This window comes from Uranotaenia lowii, chromosome 2 (genome assembly GCF_029784155.1).
Source record: "Uranotaenia lowii strain MFRU-FL chromosome 2, ASM2978415v1, whole genome shotgun sequence".
Lineage (NCBI taxonomy): Eukaryota > Metazoa > Arthropoda > Insecta > Diptera > Culicidae > Uranotaenia > Uranotaenia lowii.
In genome coordinates, this window is record NC_073692.1 from 431,935,407 (window position 1) to 431,962,410 (window position 27,004).

General features: G+C 40.9%; 1 protein-coding gene across 3 annotated transcripts in view; it reads left to right on the forward strand.

Moving 5' to 3' along the window:
* The first annotated feature begins 5,052 nt into the window (after nucleotides 1-5,052).
* LOC129745170 (restin homolog) overlaps nucleotides 5,053-27,004 on the forward strand; it is a 39,497-nt gene continuing 17,545 nt past the window's right edge. Inside the window, exons 1-2 of one of the 3 annotated variants that reach the window (XM_055738086.1) lie at nucleotides 5,053-5,173; nucleotides 16,790-19,336. In XM_055738086.1, coding sequence (XP_055594061.1) covers nucleotides 16,971-19,336 — 2,366 coding nt within the window. In that variant the 5' untranslated portion in view covers nucleotides 5,053-5,173; nucleotides 16,790-16,970. The remainder of the gene's footprint in view (nucleotides 5,174-16,789; nucleotides 19,337-27,004) is intronic. The other 2 variants (XM_055738085.1, XM_055738084.1) reach the window with 2 other exon arrangements.

Below are 27,004 nucleotides of genomic sequence, written 5' to 3' on the forward strand. Positions count from 1 at the left end.
TCACGATCAAAATAAAATTATCAAGATGACTTTTCGGTTAGGACTTAATTGCAAGAGATCGCTGGTTAATAATTTTGATTGTTAGTTCGATTTTAAAATTTACCCGAAGTCGCGTTTTGCGCGTTAGCAAAATTCAGCTGAAAATGACAAAAAATAAGTAGAATTTGAGTATATTTTGCAAGTTTTGTCTTATGAAAAATTAAAAAAAAAAACAATCCACAGGAATTGATTTGTAATGAAAACTGATTGATGATAAAGAAACGAAATATATCTTATTTAAAAAATATTGCCTTTATGTTCTCACCAATTATTCATCAATATTTAAACTGCAGTTTTTTCAAGAACCAAATTTCAAACTAAAATCTTTTACTAGGATTGAGTTTGCATAAATCCGATTTGAACCGCAGAACTTTCATATTAAACTTTTACTATTGAAAATTTGATTTATTTTTAGAAGGCTTTCTTTAAAAAAAACTTATTGTAAGTTCAAATCAAATAAGCAAAATTAAGCTGGCCAGGCTATCCGGTTTTACTTGAACTTGCCCGTATATTTAATAAAAAAAATTGAAAAAAGTTCGGTCCGGCCAGATTGCCAAAATTCTATTGAAAGGAGTCCTGATTCGAAAAATTCAAATTGCATCATTTTAAATTTTTTCGCCTAAAAATGAAATTTTTCCAAGCTAGATTAATAAAAATAAGCATGAACCATTACGGACACGGATAAAAGACAACTTCTTCGGTGATCGACAAAAATTTTAGAAAAAACATGTATTCCATTTCAATTCATAATTACAGTTTTTTCCACTGAAGGCCAGTAACCTTAATTACTCAACTGCAACATTTTTATAACAAACGCTTAACATATTACGGAATGACAAACAATAGATGGAGCTAACACGGCTGCCAATAGTGATGAAATTCATCAATAGGAGGAGCTCGAGAAGCTGGAGAAGCTGCGTCGATCCCAGGAAACACGAAGGATTTATCAGAAACTCAACGCATCCCGCAAAGGCTAGAAACGTAGAAGAGCCACTCCCAACGATGAGTGAAGTTCAGGAAGCCATTCGCTAGCTGAATAGCAACAAATCGGTTTAAATGGGCTCGGACAAGTCGGCCGAATGCCTACACCGGTTGATGGTCCGGATCTGAGACACAGAACAGCTACCGGAGTAATGGCAGGAGGGGGTAATATGCCCCATCTACAAGAAGGACGACAAATTGGACTGTGAGAACTATGGAGCGATCACTGTCCTTAATGCCGCCTACAAAGTGCTATCCCAAATCCTACTCCGCCGCCTAACGCCACAAGCAAACAGATTCGTGGGAAGTCATCAAACCGGCTTCATGGAGGGACGCTCTGTGAGGAGCCAGTTCTTCACATTACGGCAAATACTCCAAAAATACCGTGAACACAAAGTCCCTAGGCACCATCTATTAATCGACTTCAAAGCCGCATACGACACGATCGACCATAACGAGCTATGGAAAATCATGGACGAGAACGGCTTTTCCGGGAAGCTGTATTTTTTATTTACATAGTATTCCGTCTCACGACATAACTTGACGAACATAATTCCTAAAATTCACTCGGTTCATAGCAACCGTTCTCCAATTTCTCGGGCACCCCACGTTCGCCAGATCACGCTCCACTTGGTCTAACCACCTCGCTCGTTGCGCCCCCGCTCGTCTTGTTCCTACCGGATTCGTAGCGAACACCTGTTTTGCAGGACAGTCGTCCGGCATTCTCGCAACATGTCCAGCCCAGCGTATCCGGCCAGCTTTCACCACCTTCTGGATACTGGGTTCGCCGTAGAGTCGCGCGAGCTCGTGGTTCATCCTTCGCCTCCACACTCCGTTCTCCTGTACGCCGCCAAAGATGGTTCTTAACACTCGTCGCTCGAATACTCCGAGTGTACGCAGGTCCTCCTCGAGCAATATCCATGTCTCGTGCCCTTAGAGAACAACCGGTCTAATGAGCGTCATATACAGGTTACACTTCGTGCGAGGGCTAAGTCTTCTCGACCGCAGTTGCTTGTGGAGTCCATAGTAGGCACGACTTCCGCTGATAATTCGCCTCCGGATCTCACGGCTGGTGTCATTGTCTGCGGTCACCAGTGAGCCGAGATAGACAAAGTCTTCGACTATCTCCAGCTCGTCGCCGTCGATCATGACCTTGTTATTACTGGACAAGCGGGTTCGGTCGGTCTCGGATCCGCAGGCCAGCATGTACTTCGTCTTGGACGTAAGCTGATCAGACTGATCAAGGCGACGATGGATGGAACGCAGTGCTGTGTGCGGATCTCGGGTGAATTGTCGAGTTCATTCGAATCGCGCAGGGGGCTTCGACAAGGTGATGGTCTATCCTGCATGATGTTCAACGTGGCGCTAGAAGGTGTTATTCGACGAGCGGTGGGCGACATGCGAGGTACGATTTTCAACAGATCCAGTCAACTAATATCTATGCTGATGACATTGATATAGTCGGTAGATCATCTGCTGGCTGACGGATCCGAGACCGACTAAACCTGCTTGTCCAATAATAACAAGATCACGATCGACGGCGACGAGCTGGATATAGTCGAAGATTTAGTCTATTTCGGCTCACTGGTGACCGTAGACAATGACACCAGCCGTGAGATCCGGTGGCAAATGGTCAGCGGAAGTCGTGCCTACTATGGACTCCAGAAACAACTGCGGTCGAGAAGACTTAGCCCTCGCACAAAGTGTAACTTCTACGTGACGCTTATCAGACCGGTTTCTTTCTACGGGCACGAGACGTGGATATTGCTCGAGAAGGACCTGCGCACACTCTGAATATCATCTTTGGCGGCGTGCATGAGAACGGAGTGTGGAACCGCAAGCTCGCGCGACTCTACGGCGAACCCAGTATCCGGAAGATGGCGAATGCTGGAGGGATACGCAGCGCAGGACATGTTGCTAGAATGCCAGACGACTGTCCAGCAAACAGATGTTCACTGCGAATCCGGTAGGAACGAGACGAGCAGGGGCGCAACGATTTGGTTAGACCAAGTTGAGCGTGATCTGGCGAATGTGGGATGTCCGAGAAATTGGATAACGATTGCCATGGAACGAGCGAAATTAAGGAATTATGTGCATCAAGTTATGCCGTGAGACGGAAAACTATGAAAATAAAATAAACATAAACCTTGTTTATATAAGCATTCGTCAGCAGACAATCTGCATAAAATAAGTTAATGCAACTCTCAAAATGGAATTCCAATCAATAGAATGCACAGAATCTTATCTTCCATACATTCTTCTCCCAAGGTTCAACAGGTTTTTATCGGCAGCAAACTTGACGTCATGCTTCAAGTACCTACGCTCGTCAGATTTCCTTCAGATCCACTGATCTAATTTCGTCTCTCAACTTGAAATTCCAATCGGCACAAATGAATGAATCTCTTCAGGCCATTCCAATGATGGGAAATGGGGAATGGAAACATTTTAACCAAATCGAGTCAATTAAAATAAAAATAAATTTCACTCCAGACCGCAGCGAGCGCAAGCAAACAAACCAGACAGAGCGAGATAAACTCTGAATGTTTTTAGTCGGCATGAAGGGGTGCGTTTTAAACATTTTTTTTAAGGACGTCTTTTCGGTAGTGGAAAATCGCTTTGAATTTAAAATATTCTTCGCTTCATTCGGCTTACACTTAATTTAGAAATTACTGTCGTCGCAATAACGTAAGGGGTTCATTTAAACTGTAATCTGCATCCCACGCCTGAGACGGTCGGGGTGTTGTTTACCTTTTTTTTTCTTGCGTAGAGACGGAAACAGAAATAATCTATGGGTCGATTTTACGTGCGACTGTCGCTAATGACGATAGTCGTGTGGGTTGGCGGGATTTCCGTTATTTGAATTTTTTTAACGGTAACTAAAAAAATAAACTGATTCTTTTATGATTAAATATAATGAAGATAATTGGGAGCTGACATTATTGTTCTAGAAGCAAATCAAGGTGATAATGTACAAAACATCCCTTACATATGTTGGTCTCAATTATCTTTGAACTTAATGGAGGCGTATGGTGGTTTGTTTAATTTTCGCTGCGAATGGTGTTTTGCGCCCCCGCCCCGTAAACGCTTTTTAGTTTTGTGGCAACCAACAGGTAAAACGTGCTCAATCCAGATGGAAAACATCACTTAGAGTGTGCAGTTGGCCGTGTGTTTTATAGCGGAAAAGTCAAATAACAGGAGCCGTAAACATTCGTCTTTCTAGGCCTACTGTTGTTTGCTCAGGTTAAATTGACGTTACCGTTACACTGCAGGGTTGGGATCTCTGCATTCCTGTTAAAAATTGATGCAAAATTATAGCACTGAACTATCGTAAAAAAATCTTGTTTTTTTCGTTAGCTGTGCAATACAGAAACACTTGAATTTGGACAATAACAGGTTCATGAATGAAAAAAACTATCCGACCGTCGAATATTCTCAGATTCTTCCTGACCCTGCTTCTGGTTAAATTGACGTACCTCCCCGCAAGTAGCGCCATGCCTAGTCAATTGTAAGACATTTTATGGCGAATTCGACGGTCGAGAAATAAAATAAAAACAAATCAACCTATCCAAACATCGCATCGTTCACTAGAGAAAATATGCGCACATTAGCCGAATATATGGGGTTCATGAAAATATTTATTTTCGCTCTACATAAACAATTCCGGTCCCAATGAACCACCCTAGGGAGAAGATCCACAACGTCCCGATCGTACATCCCGGCGAGTAACGATCCTTGACGTCGTCGTAGTCGTCATTTTGGCATGGCATTAGCTGCAATAACAGATAGGGAACCATCGCCGGGTAGGCGGATTGCGGATTTGCGTCTTCACTTGGTGGGTATATGGTGGTGGAAAATTTTCCGCAGATTTCCAGCCATCGGCATCGGCGCAAGAGAAGAAGCTACATATAGTTAGCTCGCAAATCAGTATGGGTAGTACGGTACGCACCTCGGCCTAGCTGCTTCAATCCGAGGAATTATCAAATAGAACAGACCGCCATCCGATCGGTAGGACCACACTCTGCCGCAATACATTCGTTATAAGGTTGGCGCTGTGGTCTTCTCAGTTGGACTTTCTAGCTAGCGGCCGGTTCTTCAGTTAGTTTGTGACATAAGCCGATTGCGGAAAGAACTTGAGTCGAGTGATTTTGTAACCGTCTGTAGTAAAATAATCCAATAATCAAGTGATGCATCAGAGGATTAATTAGTTTGTCAATTCTTGCGAGTGTTACTCCTTACAATTAAAGGATGAAAACAGCAGTGTTATGAAGTTTCTTTCGCTCGTAGATCTTCTCGCGACACATCTTAAATTAGAAGTGAAACTCATACCTTCCTGGCATGGTTCCAATTACTACTTACTACACCGCTGCTCTAGTGACGAAGCAAAATAATCTTTCATTAAGGCACTCTTGAGAAAATCTACAAACCTGATCCAAATACGATTAAATCAGTTTTTTTTTCATATCGTGCTCTCGATCTAGTGTTAGACCGCAAAAAAAAAAATAGTTTTTAAATGATTTTCCATCTCGAATCTATCTTCAACAAATGACGAAGTGAAATTATGTTTTGAAATCAATTGACATAACATGTGGTTGCCGGTTGCCCAGTTTTATCCGGAGATTTAATCAATGCCGGATTAAGGCGCCGGGGGCCCGGGGCAATTCTTGTTCGTGGGGACCCTCTGATTCGATTTTTTTTTTCAAATGCTCTTCCATAGAATGCAAAACATTTTAAACGTGTAAAAAAACTGGACATGAGTTCAGTATAATGTCTTCAAATAGCCATGTTGTCTGCGTAGAAGATAGTTTCTAGTATCTTCAAATAAAAATTGTTAATTAATCACGTGCAAACATTACGAAACAGTTTAGCAATTTGTCAAAAATGAAAGCTCTGATTTGAGCTGCAAAATGCAAAATTTAATTATCATTTTTTTCAATACCCTTATCACTAACTAAAATTCTCGGATTTAGAAAAATTACCGGATAGATATTTTAAATTTTTTTTATTTCATAATTTCATCTGGTTTGTGTTTCATCAAGAAATATTTACCTTATGACAATTAGGAATATCATGAAGATTTGAAACATAGAATACAGAATTCAAAAAATGTACAAAATAATTGAATTCAAATCAGGTTTCAAAACCACAATTCAGTATCTCAAATTTAATTCATAATTTCAAATAAAGTTTTGAAAAACAAAGTATTAAATAAAATTAAAAATAAAGCGATTCAAAGTTACAATCAGAGCCTAAGCAGAAATTGCACCATAAGTGTATTTCAATTTTGTATGTTTGAAAAACAAAAAAAAAAACATTTTCCTGAAATGTTTATGAATATGATTCTCATCAGATAAAAAGATTGTTATCCGATTGTTAATCTGAATGTGACAAAAGTTTCATTCGATGCCCTCAAAGCCAAAGGAGTATAAGTGCAAAAATGATCGTTAGAAAAAAAAATTAAAATAGAGATTAAATGTTTAAAACACAGAATCAGTTATCGTTGAAAAATCAGATCCAAATGCAAATGAGTTTGGTACCTTAAACAAAGATCCTGAGTTCTCTAAATTCAGAAAAAAAACAATGAAACTGAACTTCAGTAACTGAAGAAACAACACAAGACTTGACAATCTTAATGAATTGAATCTGGAAGATAAGGTTAAAAATATAGAAATATTCATGTTAAGAGAATCACTCGATGATATTAGCAACTCAACTGTGAGATCGTTTTAGTGATTATTTGAGAATGATCATTTGGACAATGATATGCTGAATATTCTAAAAAAGCTTCAAATCTAGAGATCGAAACTGAACTTGTCAGAACTTGTTAAATATCCACGTTAAACATGAAAAAAATCAGCCGGACCTAAATGATCTCGTCCGAAAACTGTTATTATTTCTTTTATTTTGAATTTCCTTAATTTTCTCATACTTTATATTGTTATTAGAGATTCTGAAGCATCTCAACACTGTATTTTCATAGATATTAACGTTCACATCAATGTATTGTTTTTTAATGTTTTGTAATCAGTGATCATAAATTTGCCTTGTTACTTTTTATCTAACATATATATCTTTGCAATTTTTCCTTATTTTCCAATATCTTAAGAATGGAAGAGTTCTGCAATACAAGCTTTTTTAAACAAAGTGTCTTCTTCCTAATAAAAAATTAATTGGATTTTTTTCCGATTTTTGTCCGCGTGATTTCTCATAGTACAACACAGTGCCATGTTTTGTTGATTTTCCTGTGTTTTCTCTGCTACTTTGATCATGAGGTTTGACAGCTCTGAGCGCTAGTGGCGACTCCACTCGGAAAATTAGCTTTTTCCTTTGATCTGCCGACTGTATCAATGTCATCGGCAAAGCAGATGAGTTGACTGGATCTGTTGAAAATCGTGCCCCGCATTTCATTCACCGCTCGTCGAATTACACATTCTAGCGCCACGTTGAACATCGTGAAGGATAGATCACAGTCTTGTTGAAGACACCTGCACCATTCGAATGAACTCGACAATTCACCCGAAATCCGCACACAGCTCTGTGTTTCATCCATCGTTGCCTTAATCAGTCTGGTCAGCTTCCTGGAGAAACCGAGGAAGAGGCCGAAAAGCAAAGGATTCGAGTGAAACTTAAATTTTGAAATTTCGTCCACTCCACTCTGAAATAATCAGGCTTGAATTTCAAGTGATCTTTTTGGAAAATGTTCGAACATTAAGTCATAAAGGGTGATACTGTCAAAATTTAGTCAATATCAACTTGACGCATTTCTTTCAATTTTGCGTTGAAAAAACCTGAACACCCCTCATTTTGAAGGTGTGTGTGTGTGTGTGTGTAGAATGTTGCTCCTATTTCGATTTTGGAATTCACTCTTCAGTTGTCAAAATGCCGTCCAAGGAAGAAGAGCAGCGTATCAAAATTTTGCTGGCGCATCGCGAAAATCCGAGCTACTCGCACGCAAAGCTGGCAAAATCGCTAAAAGTTGCCAAATCAACCGTTACTAATGTAATTAAAGTGTTTGGGGAACATTTGTCGACAGCCAGGAAGTCTGGATCGGGGGAAATCGAAAATCGGAAGCCGCTGAGACGACAAAGAGAGTTGCCGGTAGTTTCAAGCGAAACCCTAAACTCTCTCTCCGAGATGCCGCAAATAAGCTGGGTGTATCGTCGACAACCGCGCATCGATCCAAAAAACGAGCCGGACTATCGACTTACAAGAAGGTAGTGACTCCAAATCGCGATGATAAACAAAATACGACGGCCAAAGCGCGATCCCGGAGGCTGTACACGACGATGCTGACGAAGTTTGACTGCGTGGTAATGGACGACGAAACCTACGTCAAAGCCGACTACAAGCAACTGTCAAAGATCGCGAAGAAATATCTGGTTTGGCAAGCCATCTGTACCTGTGGCTTGAAAAGCAGCATTTTCATAGCTTCCGGGACTGTCAACCAAGAAATTTACGTGAAAGAGTGTTTGTATAAACGTCTGCTGCCTTTCCTAAAGAAACACGGTTGTTTCGTAATGTTTTGGCCGGATTTGACATCTTGCCATTACGGTTAAAAGGCCATGGAGTGGTACGCCGCCAACAACGTGCAGGTGGTTCCCCAGGACAAGAACCCTCCCAACACGCCAGAGCTCCGCCCAATTGAGAAATACTGGGCTATTGTCAAGCGGAACCTAAAGAAGACCAAAAAAACTGCTAAGGACGAGCAGCAGTTCAAGGCAAACTGGCTTTCTGCGGCGAAGAAGGTGGACAAGGTGGCTGTACAAAATCTGATGGCAGGGGTTAAGCGTAAGGCTCAGCAATTCGGATTTGGAAAAGCGGAAGCCTAACTGAATATTTTTCCTGAATTTTATACTAATTAAACTTGAACATTTAATTTGAATTTTTAAATAAACGATTTCACCGATTTACACGCGTTTTCACTTGACCAAATTTCGACCTTATCACCCTTTATAAAGCAAATACAAGTATCTACAGTTATACAATACCCAATAAGATGTTATGATTTTGAAAACGTTGGTTAACTCTTTTAAAAATCTTAGCTTTGTCACCTTACAGGAATATTGAAATGGCGCTTTTCGATTTACTTTTATTCGTTTAAATTCATGGAAATGATTAGTATCACATTATACACATTTTAATGTACAAAGATGTTTTGTATTCTATGAAAACGCTCAATCTTCACTCAACTGACAGCATCCTCTCTGTCAAAGTCAAAGCTTTAGAATAGCTATCATATTTTCATCTGCCAAATCTAAGGAGCCTTTTACCGTATTCATGTACTGTCAAAATTATTTTAAATTCATTTGAAAGCCGCGTCAGAAAATGATTGATGATCATTTCATGAATATTTTTGCAGGTCCTCGATGAAAATTTTCGTTTCCCGAATAAATGGGTACTACGAGATATGATTGCTGTAACCGAAACCGGGTAATCCGTCGCCTACTGAGGACATAGTTTGAAGATCATTATTCCAAACGAAAAAAAAAAACGAAAAAAATAGTTTTAGATGTTTATTTGAAACGCGAAGCAGGAAGGATTGGGTTGATGATTAATACGTCCAAGACGAAGTACATGCTGGCCTGCGGATCCGAGACCGACCGAACCCGCTTGTCCAGTAATAACAAGGTCACGATCGACGGCGACGAGCTGGAGATAGTCGAAGACTTTGTCTATCTCGGCTCACTGGTGACCGCAGACAATGACACCAGCCGTGAGATCCGGAGGCGAATTATCAGCGGAAGTCGTGCCTACTATGGGCTCCACAAGCAACTGCGGTCGAGAAGACTTAGCCCTCGCACGAAGTGTAACCTGTATAGGACGCTTATTAGACCGGTTGTTCTCTACGGGCACGAGACATGGATATTGCTCGAGGAGGACCTGCGTACACTCGGAGTATTCGAGCGACGAGTGTTAAGAACCATCTTTGGCGGCGTACAGGAGAACGGAATGTGGAGGCGAAGGATGAACCACGAGCTCGCGCGACTCTACGGCGAACCCAGTATCCAGAAGGTGGTGAAGGCTGGCCGGATACGCTGGGCGGGACATGTTGCGAGAATGCCGGATGACTGTCCTGCAAAACAGGTGTTCGCCACGAATCCGGTAGGAACAAGACGAGCAGGGGCGCAACGAGCGAGGTGGTTAGACCAAGTGGAGCGTGATCTGGCGAACGTGGGGTGCCCAAGAAATTGGAGAACGGTTGCCATGAACCGAGTGAATTTTAGGAATTATGTTCGTCAAGCTATGTCGTGAGACGGAATACTATGTAAATAAAAAAAAAATAAATACGTTTGAAATCGCTACGGGAGTTAAGTAACCGCAGGTGCCCAAACTAAAAGCTGCTACTAAACGATACCGGATATAAAATCGACTCTTCTATTGTCGTTATGTGGATTGTACCCAGGATGAGCTTCGTCGAAATCAAAAAAAGTTCTAGAAATTTGTGAACCCCAGCTAGGGCTTCCAGCTATACTTCAATTGAACAACCGTATTGCTATGTCACCTGCTGAAAAATGCCACCTTTTTGCGGTGCATTTTGCCAGTGTCTTTTAAGACAAATCGCCAACTGTCGAACAATAAAACTACACCGGTAATCGTGTTAACCGATCGATGTTCTGGATCAGGATTTTTTCAACCAAACAGGATGGAATACCGGCGTGCGTATTGAAAAAGTGTCGCACTTAACTTGTTAACCAGTCTCTAGAACAGCAAAAAATTCCCAGTGCAGGTGACAAACAAGATGTTCTTAAAGAGGTTACATACAAAGAGGCACAATCTGATCCCTTTCAAAATAATAAGCTTGCAACCCTGCTGTGGAGCTGCCTTTAAGATTGCTTGGTTTTGCTCGATTGGAATGACACTGACAGAAAATCGAAAATTCCAATCGTGACATTTCGTCCATTTGTTTACTATAGGCTCGTTAGATGTTCTTAACTACCGAGGTGTCATGTCGCTAGGTTGCCTGCTCGATGGTATTTGAGAGGATCGTCAACGATGTCATGTTATCGCCCTGTCGGAACTGGATTTCTGAGAATCAGCTTGGTTTTTTCTCAAACGCTTGGTAACTTCAAACCTGATGGTTTTTAGATCCTTCTGCATATCAAACATGGCAAGCAAATAGACGCGATTTATACCGATATTTCAGCAGCATTTGATTCTGTAAACCATGATATCCTACTGAAAAAATTGGTTCCATTGGGATTTTCCAAGCGATTGTATGCGTAAATCAAAAGCTACCTAAGGCGAAGATCGTTGATTGGCTGTAAAAATGGGGACCGCTGATTCTTCTGACTTCATTCCAAAGTCCTTGGTAACCCAAAGCAACAATCTGGGTCCTTTATTATTTACGCTGTTCTGTAACGACATCAACTTGCTGATCATTGGATGTGGAGTTCTCCTGTAGGCGGACGCCTTTAAAAATATTTTTAATCGTACACAGTTAAGCTAATTGTTAGGAATTGCAACGTTTTTTGGACGCAGTCGTGAATTTGTGCGGTTAAAATTTACTTGTTTTGAGCATTACGAAGTGCTCTGTTATCATGTTTGGGCGTAGGAAAAATCATTTCATGCATAATATGAGCAGTTACATCGGGTTGAGAATATACAGGACCTTGACGTTTTGTTGGACAGCCATATGACACTGTGTGGGGCCAACCTATTAGCCACACGCACACTGCCTAAACTAACGAGCCTATAGTAAACAAAGAGACGAAATGTCATGATTGGAATTTTTGCTTTTCTGTCAGTGTCATTCCAATCGAGCAAAACAAAGCAATCTTAAAGGCAGCCCTACAGCAGGGTTGCAAGCTCAATATTTCAAAAAGGATCAGATTGCGCCTCTTTGTTTACTATAGTTTCTTTAGCCTAAACCACTGTGAGTATTGTCGTTGTTGTCGGAGTTGAACCCGAATCTACCTTTCTGCATCACGCACACGCGAGCCGACAGCGTCGGCCCATTCGTGAGCCATTCCTCGTCGAAGACAGTCATATGCTCGGTGCTCGCGTGTTGGGTGATTTCCACTCGAAAGTTGAACTTGCACAGACACTAAAGCGTCATTACTCTGTGATACTCAAGAAGACAAACAGAATGCTTAGATTTATTATGCATTTGAGCAAAGAATTCACTGATCCGGTCTGGATAGCCCGTTTCGAAGCAATTCAACGCCGGTTCGTGCGTTACGCTCTTCGTGAGCTACCTTGGAAAAACCCCTTACCGCCATACGCTCATCGTTGTGCCCTGCTTGGACGTCATAAGCTGTCGGATCTTCGTTCCATCGGTCAATTGCTGTTAATTGCAAAGATTCTTCGAAACGAAATTGACTGCTCCTGGCTACTTTCTCGCTGTAGTATTTATGCTCCCGGAAGTACCCTGCGTAATAGAAATTGGCTCTCTCTGGAACCAAGCAGCGCGCGATATGGCAGCAACGACCCTCTACGTTCCGCAAAAATATGCTTTTTACGTTATTATACTGTCTTCGGCTACAATGTATCCACTTCAACTTTTAGATACCGTTTTGAATCTGATTTGAGTGACCAACTAAGAAATTAGAAAAAGTATCATATTATGCACAAATAATATTAAGTAGATCATTAAGACACCTATGTCATGATTTTATTTTAAACAACAACAATCTCTCCAAAGAAGTTTACAAAAAACTTTTAAAATTGACTCTTGAAATCATGTTCTGCATTCTTGCCACTTTCAAAGTGGCTCCAGAGAGAAAGTTTTATTCTGTTAATCTCTAATTTTGCAGAATTTTTTGAATTATTTTTCAAAATTTTTATATATTTTTAATCTTTTATTCCACAAATTTTAAAATACTTTTTTGTCGTTATTGTTATTTTCAACTGTTTTGGCATTTTTTGTATTCTTTTTTATTGTCGGTACCACCCAAGTTAAAAATTATAAACTATTCAAATGGAAGCTCACTCACTGTACAATGTTCAGAATTGCATCAATTTTTGCACCTTATTCTAATATATCTATTGTAAATGCCTCAATTTTTTTTTTTGGGATAGCAGCCAATATTCTAGGGGCAAATAAACAAAATTTACAATCTACATAGCCGAATTTTAAAATTTAAAATGAGCATTTTCTTGGCAGGCAGCTTTGCATTGCCTCTTATTCTAGATTAACAGATAGTTTCTGCATAGGGATTCGAATGAAAAATTTTACTTCCAGAGCATGTGGAATAATCTGAAAAGATTTTTTATCCTTACATTGGATTGAGAAATGAGTTTTATTGTTCAAAACAAATTCATTCACCGAGTATGTAAATACACATAAAAAAATATCATAAAAGTCACAGTTAATTTTTTTGACTCAAGCCCCCCACGGACGCAATTCGTCTGCATAAAAATCGGCGGAAATCTTTCACAGGGGTTTTATTTATCCATTGCAGCTTCTGCTGCTGCTGTTCAGCAGCAGTTCTATTTCGGTAGAACGCTTCAACAAATTCGTTGCGCGTCATTGTACAGTAGCCGGATTAATTGATTTCATCTGAGCGCACTGTTTAATTTCGTTTTTTATGTGGGGCTTTTATCTTATGGTTTCCGGTTGAATTGAATCGCAATAGCTTCGATGGATGATTGAAACTGACTTGAAGCTGATGTTAATTTGTACTATCTTGTTTTGATATCGACTATTTGGCGTTGATTCAAACGATTGTTCAAAACAGTTTATCTTAATCGCTATATTTATACCGTACGTTCTGGGATTCGGAATAATAATCTTTAAACCATCCAACCGAAAAACAACAAGCAAATCGATCAGCCCGCTAAACGAACGATCCAATAAATTTCAAAACGACCAGCCATGATCTAAACACCATTCAGTAGATTTCAAAACAAAACGAGTTGAACGACGTCGCCCGTCAAGTTCATGGCACATGTTTGTTCGGATCGACCCAGATATCTATGCAGGTCTGTAAGAACGCGCCCGTCTTCGGGAAATAAAGTTAAAGTAAATTTTCCCTAATGACCGGGTTCATGGAAGCACGTTTAGCCGTCTAGAATACATGTCACAGTTAATCGAATTTGACTCAAATGGATTTTTGCGGCTTGGCTTAGCAATAAAAGAAATTGTCAAAAATGTTTCTGCTAATTCTAACAAACAGGTACGAGCACGGAGGAAAGTTTATCGGATGCCCAAGAAAGAAAGTTTATTTATACAAAAACACTGTGAGAATTTCGCACGTATGTTTACATCTGCTTGCAGCGAGCGGCACCACGATTCGGTGCCGGTAATTTCCGCCGCAATTGGAGCCGAAAATGGTTCCTCACTTTGCCTCGCAGGCGGTACCCCAGTCGGGGTTTTTCCAATGACAGGGCCAAGGTTGGAGTAGAATCCGTACCCAGATTTATTTGCTCGTTTATCGGAGCTTCGTCGTCATCCTCAGAAGAAAATAAACCAAGTCAGGAGACAAAAATTCTAATCGACCTTGTCCACTTCTCTAGGGGGAACTGCCTAGTGGGACACTTGTGCTCTCCGATTTCAAGCCCCTTCCACATATTCTAACCGAGGAATGGGTGTGCGCAACAAGTTCGTAAAACTAGTACAAGGTCAATAATTTAGAACGTCTTCGACACATCTTTCTGCTCTGGGTGCAGTCGAGCGAAAAGATCTAGACGACTCCCTCGAGAGAACTGTGCAGCTCTGCGGTCGCCACAAAATGCTGAATGAATTAATTTTCCAACCGGCGGGTGCTGACGGAAAAACAAACAGCGTGATGTGTCGAACGATGGATGGAATCGCGCTGATGGAAGCGGGATGAAATTGGTTCTGGTTTCTGGTGGGTATGCTGAAAATTTATTAAAGAATTTAGGTGGCTCCAGAGAGTGAAAACTTTTCTTTGTTTTAAGAATCTTTTTAAAACAATTTTCAAAAAAAGTTGCTGTGAGAAAGCAATAGAAATTTTTGATCTACTATCCAGAGAAAATTTTTGGTATTTTTTCAGGTTTGATATTCAAAAGTGGCTCCAGAGAGTAAACAATTGTTTTTTAAAAATTTTCAAATTATTTTTTTCTAATATAAAAAAAAATGTTTCTAACGTGTTTGCTGTCCTAAAAAACTCGCATACTATGCAGTGAGTACTGTTGTCTTATATAGAAAGATGAAAGGCTTCGATTAGCTCAGTTAGAAAATCAAGGTGGCTCCAGAGAAACCATTCAATTTTTTCGAAGTGTTATTCAACAAACTTACAAAATACTAAAAATGTTTGCTTAAAAGTATATAGTCTAGAGATGTAGTTTTCTGCATTGACATCAAAAGTGGCTCCAGAGAGTCATTTTGTTTTTCAAAATTTTCTCATACTTTTTTTTTACTTTTTCCAACCCCACCCCATATCCTTCTTTTGGAGCAAACATTCTCAGTATTAGGTAAAATTTCCCATCTTTGAACAAAAACTACATAATATTTGCTTACCGAAACGAAGATATTTATGTTTTTTTTCTTATTCGCAAATCAAACGCTATAAATATTTAATGATGATAGGTCTGTCTTCCGATACTCCAGTCCCCCTCATGTTTTGAAATCTGTTTTTTTTTGTTTGTCTATGATCATTCAAAAGATTTTTGACCGTCTAAAGAGGTTAACAAATGAAAACTGTATGCTTAAGCTGGGTATCATAAAACATTGAAATCGCACTTCCCAGAAGATTTTTTTTAAAACAAGTTTCATCCAATATTTTTTAACTACCTACTTCGGAGAGCCAATTTTTTTTTTATAAAATTCAACATAGTTCACCCACCAAGATATAACACTGAAGGAACGATTTTTCATATGATGCCGGATTAGCCGTTCGGCGTATCTATTTCGGCCAGCACAGGTTATCTGGCTTAAGCCAGAGGCCACGCTTCAGAATAATTTCTCACACACTCACGTCTTTCAACGAATTTGTAGATGGTTTTCTATTGCCTCAGCCGGTTGGTTATCTACTTTTTTTCTTTTGAATTGTGTTGAGTTTTTTCTCGATTTTGTGTTTGATTTTTTTTTTTTGATTGGCTCATTCATTTCTTTTGGATAACCAAATATTGAAGAGATTTCCTATTCTAACCTATCGTTACATTCTGAAATGTTTTTTAGGTTTTTTATACATAATCTTATTTCACACAATTTTGTAATGTACATTTTATTTCAATTTGTACGATGCAAACAATTGAATCATCGTTCACACACATGATTGGACTTCAAATAAAACACGTTCGAACTCATTTACTTTCAAAGCAAGGTTTTCATGAGATTTCTGTATTGAGGTTTCAGTTGTTAGAAAATACTTTAAGCCTGTATCGTTTTCGCGCCTTGAAGGATTTTTACTGCATCCCAAATAATGTTGAAAAAAATACAGGAAAACTGCTTATTTATAAAGAAGACTTCAGTAGTTTTCAGTTTTTATATTTTGTAATTTAAAATGGAGTCTGACAAAAGCTTCATTCAATCTATAAAATTGTAAACCTTTTCGATGGGCACTCGTTTTTACTCAATTTTTTTGATAAACCCACTTATAGAATGACAATGATGAAGAATCACAGGTTTAGTAACTTTTGATCCATTTGTAATTGGTACATTTTTCTCCCACGCACACGAAAAAATCCACCGTCTTCGCCGGGAAGCCGCAACACGCATTTAATGAGTGCTTATGCTATGCTTTCGGTCGCAAAAAATACTAAAACATAAGATTTGCATCATGCGTTATGTGTCGCGATGAGAGGCTGGCTGCGAGTGAAAGAAACTATCTACCTATCTATGAAAGTGACAATTTTGTCCTCGACTCAGGCCGACTCGATCATCAGTTTGCTGGTAAAAGCCGACCCGACCCGTTCGTTGCCAAGAAAATGAACCTCGCTTCCTGCGTCGTGACCCGATCGTGTGAAACTAAGTAGTGTTTGCGGTTATTGAAATTTTAAGTTACCGAAAAAAAAAACTTCCCGCAAAACGTCCCAACAAAGTCAGTGCAATGTTTAGCTTTTTCAAACGTTCCAAATCGCAAAAATCAAAACAAAAGCAAAACCAATCGCAGCATTCCGGTGGCTGCAACAACGATGCATCGAAGGATGCGGTGCGTGGCGCGTGTGATTCAAGTAACATAGCAACACCCTCGGCTGCAACAACCCTTCTTCCTCCTCAGCCGGCCGCGAGTTCGAGCGATCAAGATGGCTGCATTCTAGCAGAGGTGGTAAAACAAACTACGGAACGTGATGTTTCCGAGTGCGGTGGAAATGACGGGCCAACGGCGGCGTCGAATGGAAACGTTAAAAATAATCCGAGTTCACCGCCAACCGCGACTAGCATTTTCGGCGGCAGTCCGAGTGATATAATCCGCGCGAACGGTCGTTCGTTCGACGTCGAGGACGACGGCACAGGCCGCGGTGTAATCGAATTTGTGGATCAAGAGGGTGCTGAGGAGTGGTGCGAACAAGGCAACGCCAATGAGGACGAAAGCCGAGAGGATACATGTTTGTCACAGCAGCTTCAAGTACGAGAGGAAACGTACTGTCCGAAATCAGAGAAATCAGCTAGTGACAATCAAAACGCGATCCCGTTCGAATGTGCCATGGCGAAAGGAAAAAACAAAAGACGCTATCAGCAGCAGCAGCAGCAGCAGCAGCAAAGTGGCAAAGGTAACAATCAACACCAAGGGCAGAAGCCACAAGCAAGCAAAGGTAACCACCACCTGTCGTTGAAGCCAGAACTTAACGGCAAAGAAGACCTCGAGAAAGTCAGCGGCCCCATCATAAACTCGCCCGCGATAGCCAAGACTGTGAAAAATGTACAACCAACTGATAGTAAAGTAAATCGAAACGAACATAATAATTCTAATGATGTGAAAACGGTGGGAAGCGACAACGAAAATGTCAATTTTATCGAGAATCATCCGTGGCCATCTCCTATGGTGGCGTGTGACGTCAATAATGTCAGCCGTAACGTTGAAGATCACGAGGTTAAAATTAGCCTCGTGGGAAATCCGCCGACTAATAACAAGCCCTCGAACGACAAGACCGAGAATGAATGTGTGAGTGTCGCGAATCAGGATCAAACTGCGACGCCGCCGGCACAATCCGTGACATCATCGGCCCCGTCGTACACGCAGACAACACCAAACGATGACGACACTGTTGATGAATTATTAAACGACATCAATGGCGGTGTTTCTGTACCAGAAAATACTGTCCTCCCAACTGCTGAGCTCCATTCATCAGTTGCTTCTCACGAGATTAAAGAGGATGTTCCTCACGATTGGACCGGCAGTAGTGATCCCGTAACTAACAGAGACAATACTTCCATCGGGGAAATGGGTCAGCAGCCAAGTAAACCCAACATCAACCAAACCAGCAGTAGACGTTCAGTTACGCCAAATCGTAATCCGCAAACCACGACCAACCAACCGATAATAGTGCAAGTAAAACAAGATGCTCCTCGGGATGATATTAGCGACGATCGAGATATCTTCTACGAGGCGACGGAATCCTTATTGTCCACCTCATCATCACCCGTCACATCCCCCCTGGATGGCCCTGATAAAGCCGTTGCATTTGAAGAACCGATCCTGCACCCAAAAAAAGAAGAATCGCCTCTCAAAGCCGCCCTAATCAACCCTCAGCATCAAAGTGAACCTCGAACAAGCCCAAAAAAGCGAGTAGTGTTTAGTGAACAGCTCATTATCGAAGGAAATCCGCCTCAGGATTTAGATTTATGCAATCACCTTTGCGATAGTGGGGCCAGTAGTGGTCTAAGCAGCACCAGTGCTAGCACCGAATCTCTCCCGAACGCGTTAATTTTAGAAGCAGAAAATTATGAGCAAGTCGTTGCGAAAAATAATGATGAACAAATGCATGCGGAATTTTCACCCACCAAAAACACCCTCGATTCGCTTGTGAATAACATCCAGAATAGTGTGAATGTGTTGCTCAGTGTTAGTAATCAGGATCAACAACATGCATTTACTAGTGATAAAAGTGGCGTTCGTGTTCCGTCTTCCATGATCATCACCACAAATCCATCACCCAACAAACTAATCGAGTTTCAATATGATCACAGTAGTGAGCCAAGTGACCTAAGTGACAAAGATAAGCCGTCGCACAAATTAGAAGAAAATGAAAAAAATGACGCCGATCCACCTACCCAGCCTTCTATTGCGATCGATAACGGTGACGTTATTGACCATCGCCGAAAGGATTCGTCGCCATTGATCGTGGAAAACAGCAGCAGCGCCAAACTGATCGTCGAAGACAGCATCAGCCTCCCGGATGTGGTTCAGCCGACCCCCATAGAGAAAAGTGCCAAACAGCCGTTCACCACCGTTGACGCGATCAACAGTGAAATGTAAGCTCTTTGTTTCTATCTAAATAGCCAACCAACAAACCAAATGTAAGCAAATCGAAACCCCCTGATACTAGTTTTCCCCCCCCCCAATCATTGCATTATCTCGAGTCAACGATCGACCTCGATTGTGGCAATGATGGGGGAAGCTCAGCAGCAGCTTCGAAGGACGGATATCCTTATTCCGTCTGCTGTTGTGTTTTTCCGCAAAGACGACGAAGACGCAATTCCTCAATACATCAATCAAAAGAGAGACCGGGAATGCTTTTCATTGTTTGCTATGATTAGAGCTGATATTTACATTCATTCTTAATGGAGGCGCGTGGTTTTCTTTGAACTTGTGCCATTCATTTAGTGATGAAGCGTAGAACGAAGGTTTCTTTCGTCGAAACATTTAACAGCTTAATAATTTGGAACAATTTAAAGATATTCAAAGTATTGCAAACTATGGAATTAGTTCCATAGTAGTTGTTTTAGGAAATTCATTTAACTTCTGGTAATTTATTTTGGTAAAGTATAGGTACACAGCCTGAATTTACATCGGTCAACGTTACCTTTTTTTGACGTGAATCGTTCAATAAGACGTATAGTTAACTTGGATTACTTATACAAACGGATTGTAGATGGTACAATTTTTCAAGGAAATATTGTTTACTGCACAAAGTCAAAGTCTTCGCCGCTTAAATATTTACAAAAATAGGAAATACACGTAACTTCTCGACATAATTTTAGACCGCAATGGTCACTAGACGATCATCTAAGGGGGTGGCCAAAGGAAATCGGAAAAATCGGAATTAATTTTGATGCCAAATGACTTAAAAATGCATAAAACGTCGAAATTTGGTGTTATCTCTAAAAAAAATTCTCAAAAATCTGCTTTAGAATTAAGGACTGCGAAGAAATCTAAGCCTTTAAACACCAAAATGTAGCATTCTCTATCTCAGAAATGAATGGACAAATTACAAAAATTATATATCTTTAAGTTATCGAAAGTGATTTACACAATTATGTAAGTTAAGTTTCTTGATCACGTTTGAGTTATGCTTCTCAGTGAATCGCACTCGCGTCAAGCGAAAAAGCGAGATATCTCGTATTTGGTCCGCAATGTGTTGAGGGGGGACCATAGGATATCTGAAAAATCGAAATTTTAATTTTGATGCCAAATGACTTAGAAATGCATAAAATGTCGAGATCTGGTGTTATCTCGAAAAAAAATGTTGGCAAAAAATTGACTTTCTGGGACTGTCAGAGAAGTAGATTATTAGAGACAAAACCATGCATTTTTGAGTCATTTGGCATCAAAATTAAAATTTAGATTCTTCAGATTTCCTTTGGTCCCCCTTTACATGATTGAAAAATTCAGAAGTCGATGTTTGCCAAAAAAATAATTTTTTTCGCAAGTACCAACAGATTTCAACGTTTTATGCATTTTTAAGTCATTTAGCATTTTTGAAAATGTCGGCTTTTACGATTTTCTTTGGTTTCCACTTTGTTGATTTTTGAGGTTCGAACACCAAAACTTTAAGCTTTGAAGCACCTCTAAATCAAATCTGATTGAGCTCAAATTTTGCACAGATCAGTTTTTGGGCAATCTACATAACGTATATGGTCGGTTTTCAAAATTTCTAACATGAAAATTTTCCCAAACATCCATTACCACCCTGATGTACACGTACAGCTCAAGTTAACGATAATCGTTTGAAAAAAAGAATCCAGTGTATTTTGAAAAATCTTTTCGAAATTTGATTGACCGAGGCCATCAATTTCGATCAAAGGGCAAACTAATGATGCTTGGGATTAGCATAGAATTGATCCTCCTTCGATCGATCTTTGCGAGATCGATCTTTTGAACTCAAATTTCCCATTTTTTTTATCGCTTCTTTATTTTCGATCCGATCTTTCGACCTTTTGAAGTTTTTTTTATTATTCCAGAGATTTTGAGATTTAATACCTGCACCATCATGAAGCTTGCTTTTCATTATTTGTGCTTGCAAGCTGTTTGAGTGTAAACTCACCGTGCGCTCAATAGTAGTGGTAGGGAAAGATATTGACATCTTTTGACGGGAATTTAGACCAACCCGAAAGCAATCTAAAAGAGCTTATGCTCTGTTCAGTACAGGGAGAAATATGCACACAGAGTAAAAATTATGCTCTTTTCTCATTTCATATTCACAAAATGTAGATGTGTGAAATTTTATTGATTTGTATTCTGTTCCACCATTCGCCACTTTTGGTACAACACAAGTGTAGACACAGTCCAAACCAATCCGCCGTGCTATTAAGATCGCTGTAATAAACCCCCAATCAAACCGAAAAATAAAGAGTTGTCGTTTTTAAGTTCTTACTAAATCAAACGTCGCGAGTTCTAATTCAAGTTCCGAAATCGTGTTCCGGTCCCAAAACATTTGGTCCTTCGAACCGGATGACCGTCCGGAAAAGTGGTTCCGGAACAATAAAAATCGGACATTAAGTGAAGACCGCCGCTCGCTCAGCAGCGAAAGTGTGAACCATTTTGCACTCACGAATTCGCCATCGCTGTGCTGGACTGAAGTGATTGTTGTTGAAGACAATAAAAGTGCATCGCTTAGGACGCTAACTACGCTTGGCTTGGATGCAATTAAGTGCACCAGACTCCAGTGTCAGCCATCGCGATCTCGGAACAATTGCCCACCGTTTACCTGAAGCATACCAGAGAAGTGAAGCCGATACCTAGGACAGCTGATCAACGAAGCAGAGGACAGCAGCACAGCAGAGGACAGCTGATTTTACAACCAGCAAACAACGCAACGTCTGAAGGAGCAGTTTTTTGGAACTTATTAAGCAGGAAGTATTTAATGGCTTGATGCATGCGGCCAAAAAAAAGGGCTTATTGAATAAAGAATTGAAGAGTGATTTGGTCTTTCAGTTGCATGAAGTGTGTGCCTTGTCCGTAACTAAAAATTGGTCTTGGTATTCTATTGGCCTTTTTACTTTGCATTTTACACTGGTTGTGCCCACTCGCTGCTGTCAATATCGGGTTGCTAGTCTCGAAATTCGCGTCGCGATCGGATGGAACGTTGAGTTGATCAAATTAAAGTGCAAATATTCATGTCAGAAGCACGTAAGCTGCATGTCAGAGCACATTAAGGTGCAAGTCAGAAGCACAGAAGGTGCAAGTCAGATATTTTGGTCAGAATAATTCGATACTGGACGGATTGGGTCCAAGGTGTTGGAATTTGTCGGAAAAATACAAGTTTGCTGAAGAATTTAAGATTGAGTTGGAAATCTTGTCAGTATCAAGTCTGAATTGTCAGAAAATTAAGTTTGAGTCGGAAATCTTGTCAGAATTAAGTCTGAATCAGTTTGTGTCGGAATTCTTAAGTGAATATAGTTGGAAATCTTGTTTGAAACTTGTCAGAATTAAGTCTGAATCAGAAATTAAGTTTGTTTTGGAAATCGTTTCTGAAACTTGTCAGAATTAATTCTGTATCAGAAAATAAGCTTGTGTCGGAATCATTAATTGAAGATTGTCGGAAATCTTGTCTGAAACTTGTCAGAAATCAAGTCAGTTTGCATATCGTCGGAAAAACAATCAGAAATTAAGCCTGTGTCAGAAACAACGTGTCAGTTCAAGAACTTGTCTGAAGGTACAAGTTTGATTTTGTCAGAAATTGGAAGCCTGAGTCAGTTATTAGTAATTCTGTATTATACGAATCGGGTTCAAGGGTGTCTGATTTGTCAGAAATCGAAAATCGTTCGATATTTTGTCAGAATTTGAAAATAAACTCCTGAACTTCAACAAGTAATTCGCCTACGTCAGCATTTGAGTCAGAATTTCGTCAGTTTTGGACAAATTGGATCCAAGGGTGTCAGATTGTTCGGAAATTTGGAAATTGTTTTCTACATTTGCCCCTCTTCGGGTTGAATTGCTGCCTTTTCAGCTCTGAAGCATCAGAGTGCTTGAATTAAAGGTAGAAGTTGTAAGAATTTCCAATCAGAATGGCGAAAAATGTTCAGTTGAAGTTGTTGCAGAAAAGAGAACGGCAAATAGTGCTTCTAATGGACAGTGTTGAACGATTCGTGCAGAATTACAATCCAGAACGAGATGAGTGTCAGATAAGTTCTAGGCTTGAGGCCATAGAACCTGTGTACAGTGAATTCCATGAAGTGCGAAGTAAAATCGAGATGATTGTGTATGAAAGCGAAGAGAAGAAGGCCAAGGAGATCTACGGCGATGCTAAAGATGAAGCTGAAGCCCAACGTGAGGAAGAAAACGACATGCTGCTGCTGAGTTTCCAAGAACGTTTCTTCCAGTTGAAGGGTGCACTATCAAAACTTCAAAACAAACCCGAGCGAGCTCCGAACGTAGACGATTCTTCACACAGCCAAGGCCATGCCTCCATGGTGTCGAGAGTTAAGCTGCCAGAAATCCGATTGCCCAGTTTCAGTGGAAAACTTCGCGAGTGGGTCTCGTTCCGCGACAGTTTTCAAAGTTTAATCCATAACAACGGACAACTTGCACCCATGGAGAAGTTCTCATACCTCAGATCATCTTTAAGCGGCGAGGCACTCGAAGAAGTTCTCTCTATTGAGCTGTCAGACGTCAATTACACTGTCGCCTGGGAGATTCTGACAGAACGATATGAAAACAAAAAGCTGATAGTGAAGGCGTACTTAGACGCACTGTTTTCACTAGAACCGATCAGAAAAGAGGGGTACGAGAGCATCAACAATCTCATATCTGAATTCGAAAAGAATCTGATGATGCTGCAGAAGGTCGGCGAAGACACTGATGGCTGGAGCACCATTCTAGCGCACATGCTGCACACGCGACTAGACCCTGTCTCTCTGAGAAACTGGGAAACTCAACACAACAGTAAGGAGGTGCCAAAATACGAGGACATGAAGAAGTTTCTGCGCAATTACTGCTCCGTTCTACAGTCAGTTGCCCCGACGAAAGAACCCCGCTACAACATACCAGATCATCATCAGCCAAGAGCCCAATCAGCGAGCTACACGACATTTAAGTCCTCAAACCAGTGTCCATTTTGTAGTGAAACGTGGCATTCACCGTTTCACTGCCAGAGATTCCTTCGATTGAAGATATCAGAACGTGTTGAAGCCGCCAATCGAAGTCGAGTCTGTAGAAATTGCCTGCAGCCTGGTCATTTTGCGACGAACTGCACTCGTAGCAGTTGTCGGTTGTGTCAACAAAAGCATCACACTATGTTGCATGCTACGCGATCCTCCGTTCCAAATCCGTCGAATCCGAGACTCAGTCAACTGTCAAACGCACAACCTTATCAAGAAAGCACCCATATTATTCCACAGCAAGCCTATCAACAGCAAAGACAACAAACCATTCCAATAGTTACGGAAACACACACTCAATCACAAAATGCAACACACAATTCACCAAACACAACCACACAAATCAATTCACCTATGCCAAGCACAAGCCAAAGCTACGTAGCACTAACTGTTAAGCCTGCATCGAATACTCTGCTTCCTACCGCTCTTATCAAGATTAAAGACCGCTACGGCAACGCTTTGATAGCTAGAGCCCTGTTAGACTCTTGTTCGCAGCATTGTCTGATGACAGAAGAGTTCTCGAGAAAGCTGAAGATCGAAGAATCACCAACGTTTATGTCAGTCCAGGGTATTGGGTCGTCTGAGTCACTGTCAACGAAGACCATACATGCTGAAGTCTGCCCACGTGCACCAAAAATCTCCAAATTCCAAGAAACCATACAGTTCTTCGTGTTGCCTAAACTTACCCCACATTTACCATCGACATCGTTTGATCCTCCGTCCTTGTCACTCCCAGATTCCGCTTTGCTAGCCGATCCTTACTTCTACGAGTCAAAGCGGATCGATGTTGTCATTGGCGCCGAGTACTACTTGGAATTGTTGAAGAACAAAGGAAGAAAAGTCACGAAGAATGGTCCCACGATTCATAATTCTGTTTTTGGTTGGATTGTGTCAGGTCGAGTAGTCGAATCTCCGCAAAAAGTTTCTCCTTCCTTACCCTGTTCTACAAGCACTAGCAGAAGTAGCTCACGTGGTTCTAGATGCCAAAAACATGTCGGGTTACGGCCATCTACTCCAATGAAGAATTGGTATACGAAAAGTTTTTCCAAGAACACACAGTTAGAAATGAAGCGGAACGTTTTTTCGTTGCCCTACCCAAGAATGAGTCGGTTTGCGTCAGATATGCTATGTCAGAATTAATTAGTTTGAGTTGAGAATTCATTGAGAAAAATGTTGAAGAAAGAGAACACAACACGAATATTTGGATTAAACAGAATGCTAGGTAGACGTCGTTGATCCTTCAACAAATCGTGTTCCCTTTAAGTCAAATCGTAGTTAAGAAATCAAACAAAAGTTGAAGCTATTCTCGTATCGTGTTAAGATTCACTGTGCGATACAGTTCGCATGAGAGCATGAAGGCTCCGATGGAATACGTTTTTGATTGAAGTCCGCTTAAGTAATTTTCATCCCAAATCATATTCTTTGAAGAATCTAAGCCATATAGTGTCAAGTTTTTTCAAATCGCTTGAAGTAGCATATCGATTGAAGAATATTACTATTTTCTATCGTATTAAGATGTGTCCTTCGCATCGCTCGAACTACCCTAGCATATCAGTTGAAGTTCGCACTCTAATCCAATTCAAACCATAGAAAGAGTCCGTAACCTTTGAGGGATCAAATATTAAAAGTTTTGAAAGGTCCTATCGATTCAACTACATTGTTGCCTGAACGACATTACGTCATCGTTAAGAACGAGTCATCCCAACCTCCTAATCATAGCCAAAGGGATTTTGCCAATCAAGTTATTCTCACCCACTAACCCTTACCGCTTTGAAGGGTGTCATCATTCGAGCAGAGGGTTCAGAGGTCTTTGGAGCGCGTGCGGAGGCCCAGCGCCTCCGCATCCAGGGAAGTTTCATATTTATTAAACATTCTTTCAAATGTTAAGCACTTCCCTCACACTCAGGTAATTTCATTGGTCGTCACACTGGTCGAACTGTGGCAAACATCGAACGTTCTTGAGACCAAGTCGAGGTTCACGTGCCGGTCATATCTGAGCGCCGTACGCAGCACTGCAGCGACATGCCGTCAGCTGTATACCACTCAAGCCACACGACACAGTCACCTGCAGGCCATCCCCTGCCCGTGTCCCTCTGCCTAGCTCCGAGTGCTGCTAATCTAGCTTCTTACGTCAGCGAACATCACCAAGGTTTTGAGCAACTCTACACTGCCAGTCCCTGGTTGGGCAGACTTAGGTCTACATGGTTACTCATCATACCGGTCAGGAGCCCTGCGACCATTAAGGAGTGTGAAGTCAATTCTGCAACTGCGCCTCACACTACTCGAGTCACCCGACGCAACAGAGAGGGATCTGGGTCCATCGACGATAGTCAACTTCGTTCATCACAGCTGGAGGCTAACTACAATCCGGGAAAGGCACACCAGCGCGAGGAATCGCTTTATCAGCATACCCATTCCACCGACAGATTTGAAGCAACTAAGATAGTTTTTGGTCCGCCACAGGCTGGCCAAGTTCGTCAAGCGTCCAGATTAGACGAAACATGCCAGTAGAATCCATAGCGAGTGTTTACCAGCTATTCGAAGCATCCGAAATCAGCGATCAATTCATCGTTCCACTCAGCGCCGGGTCTACAAAGATGA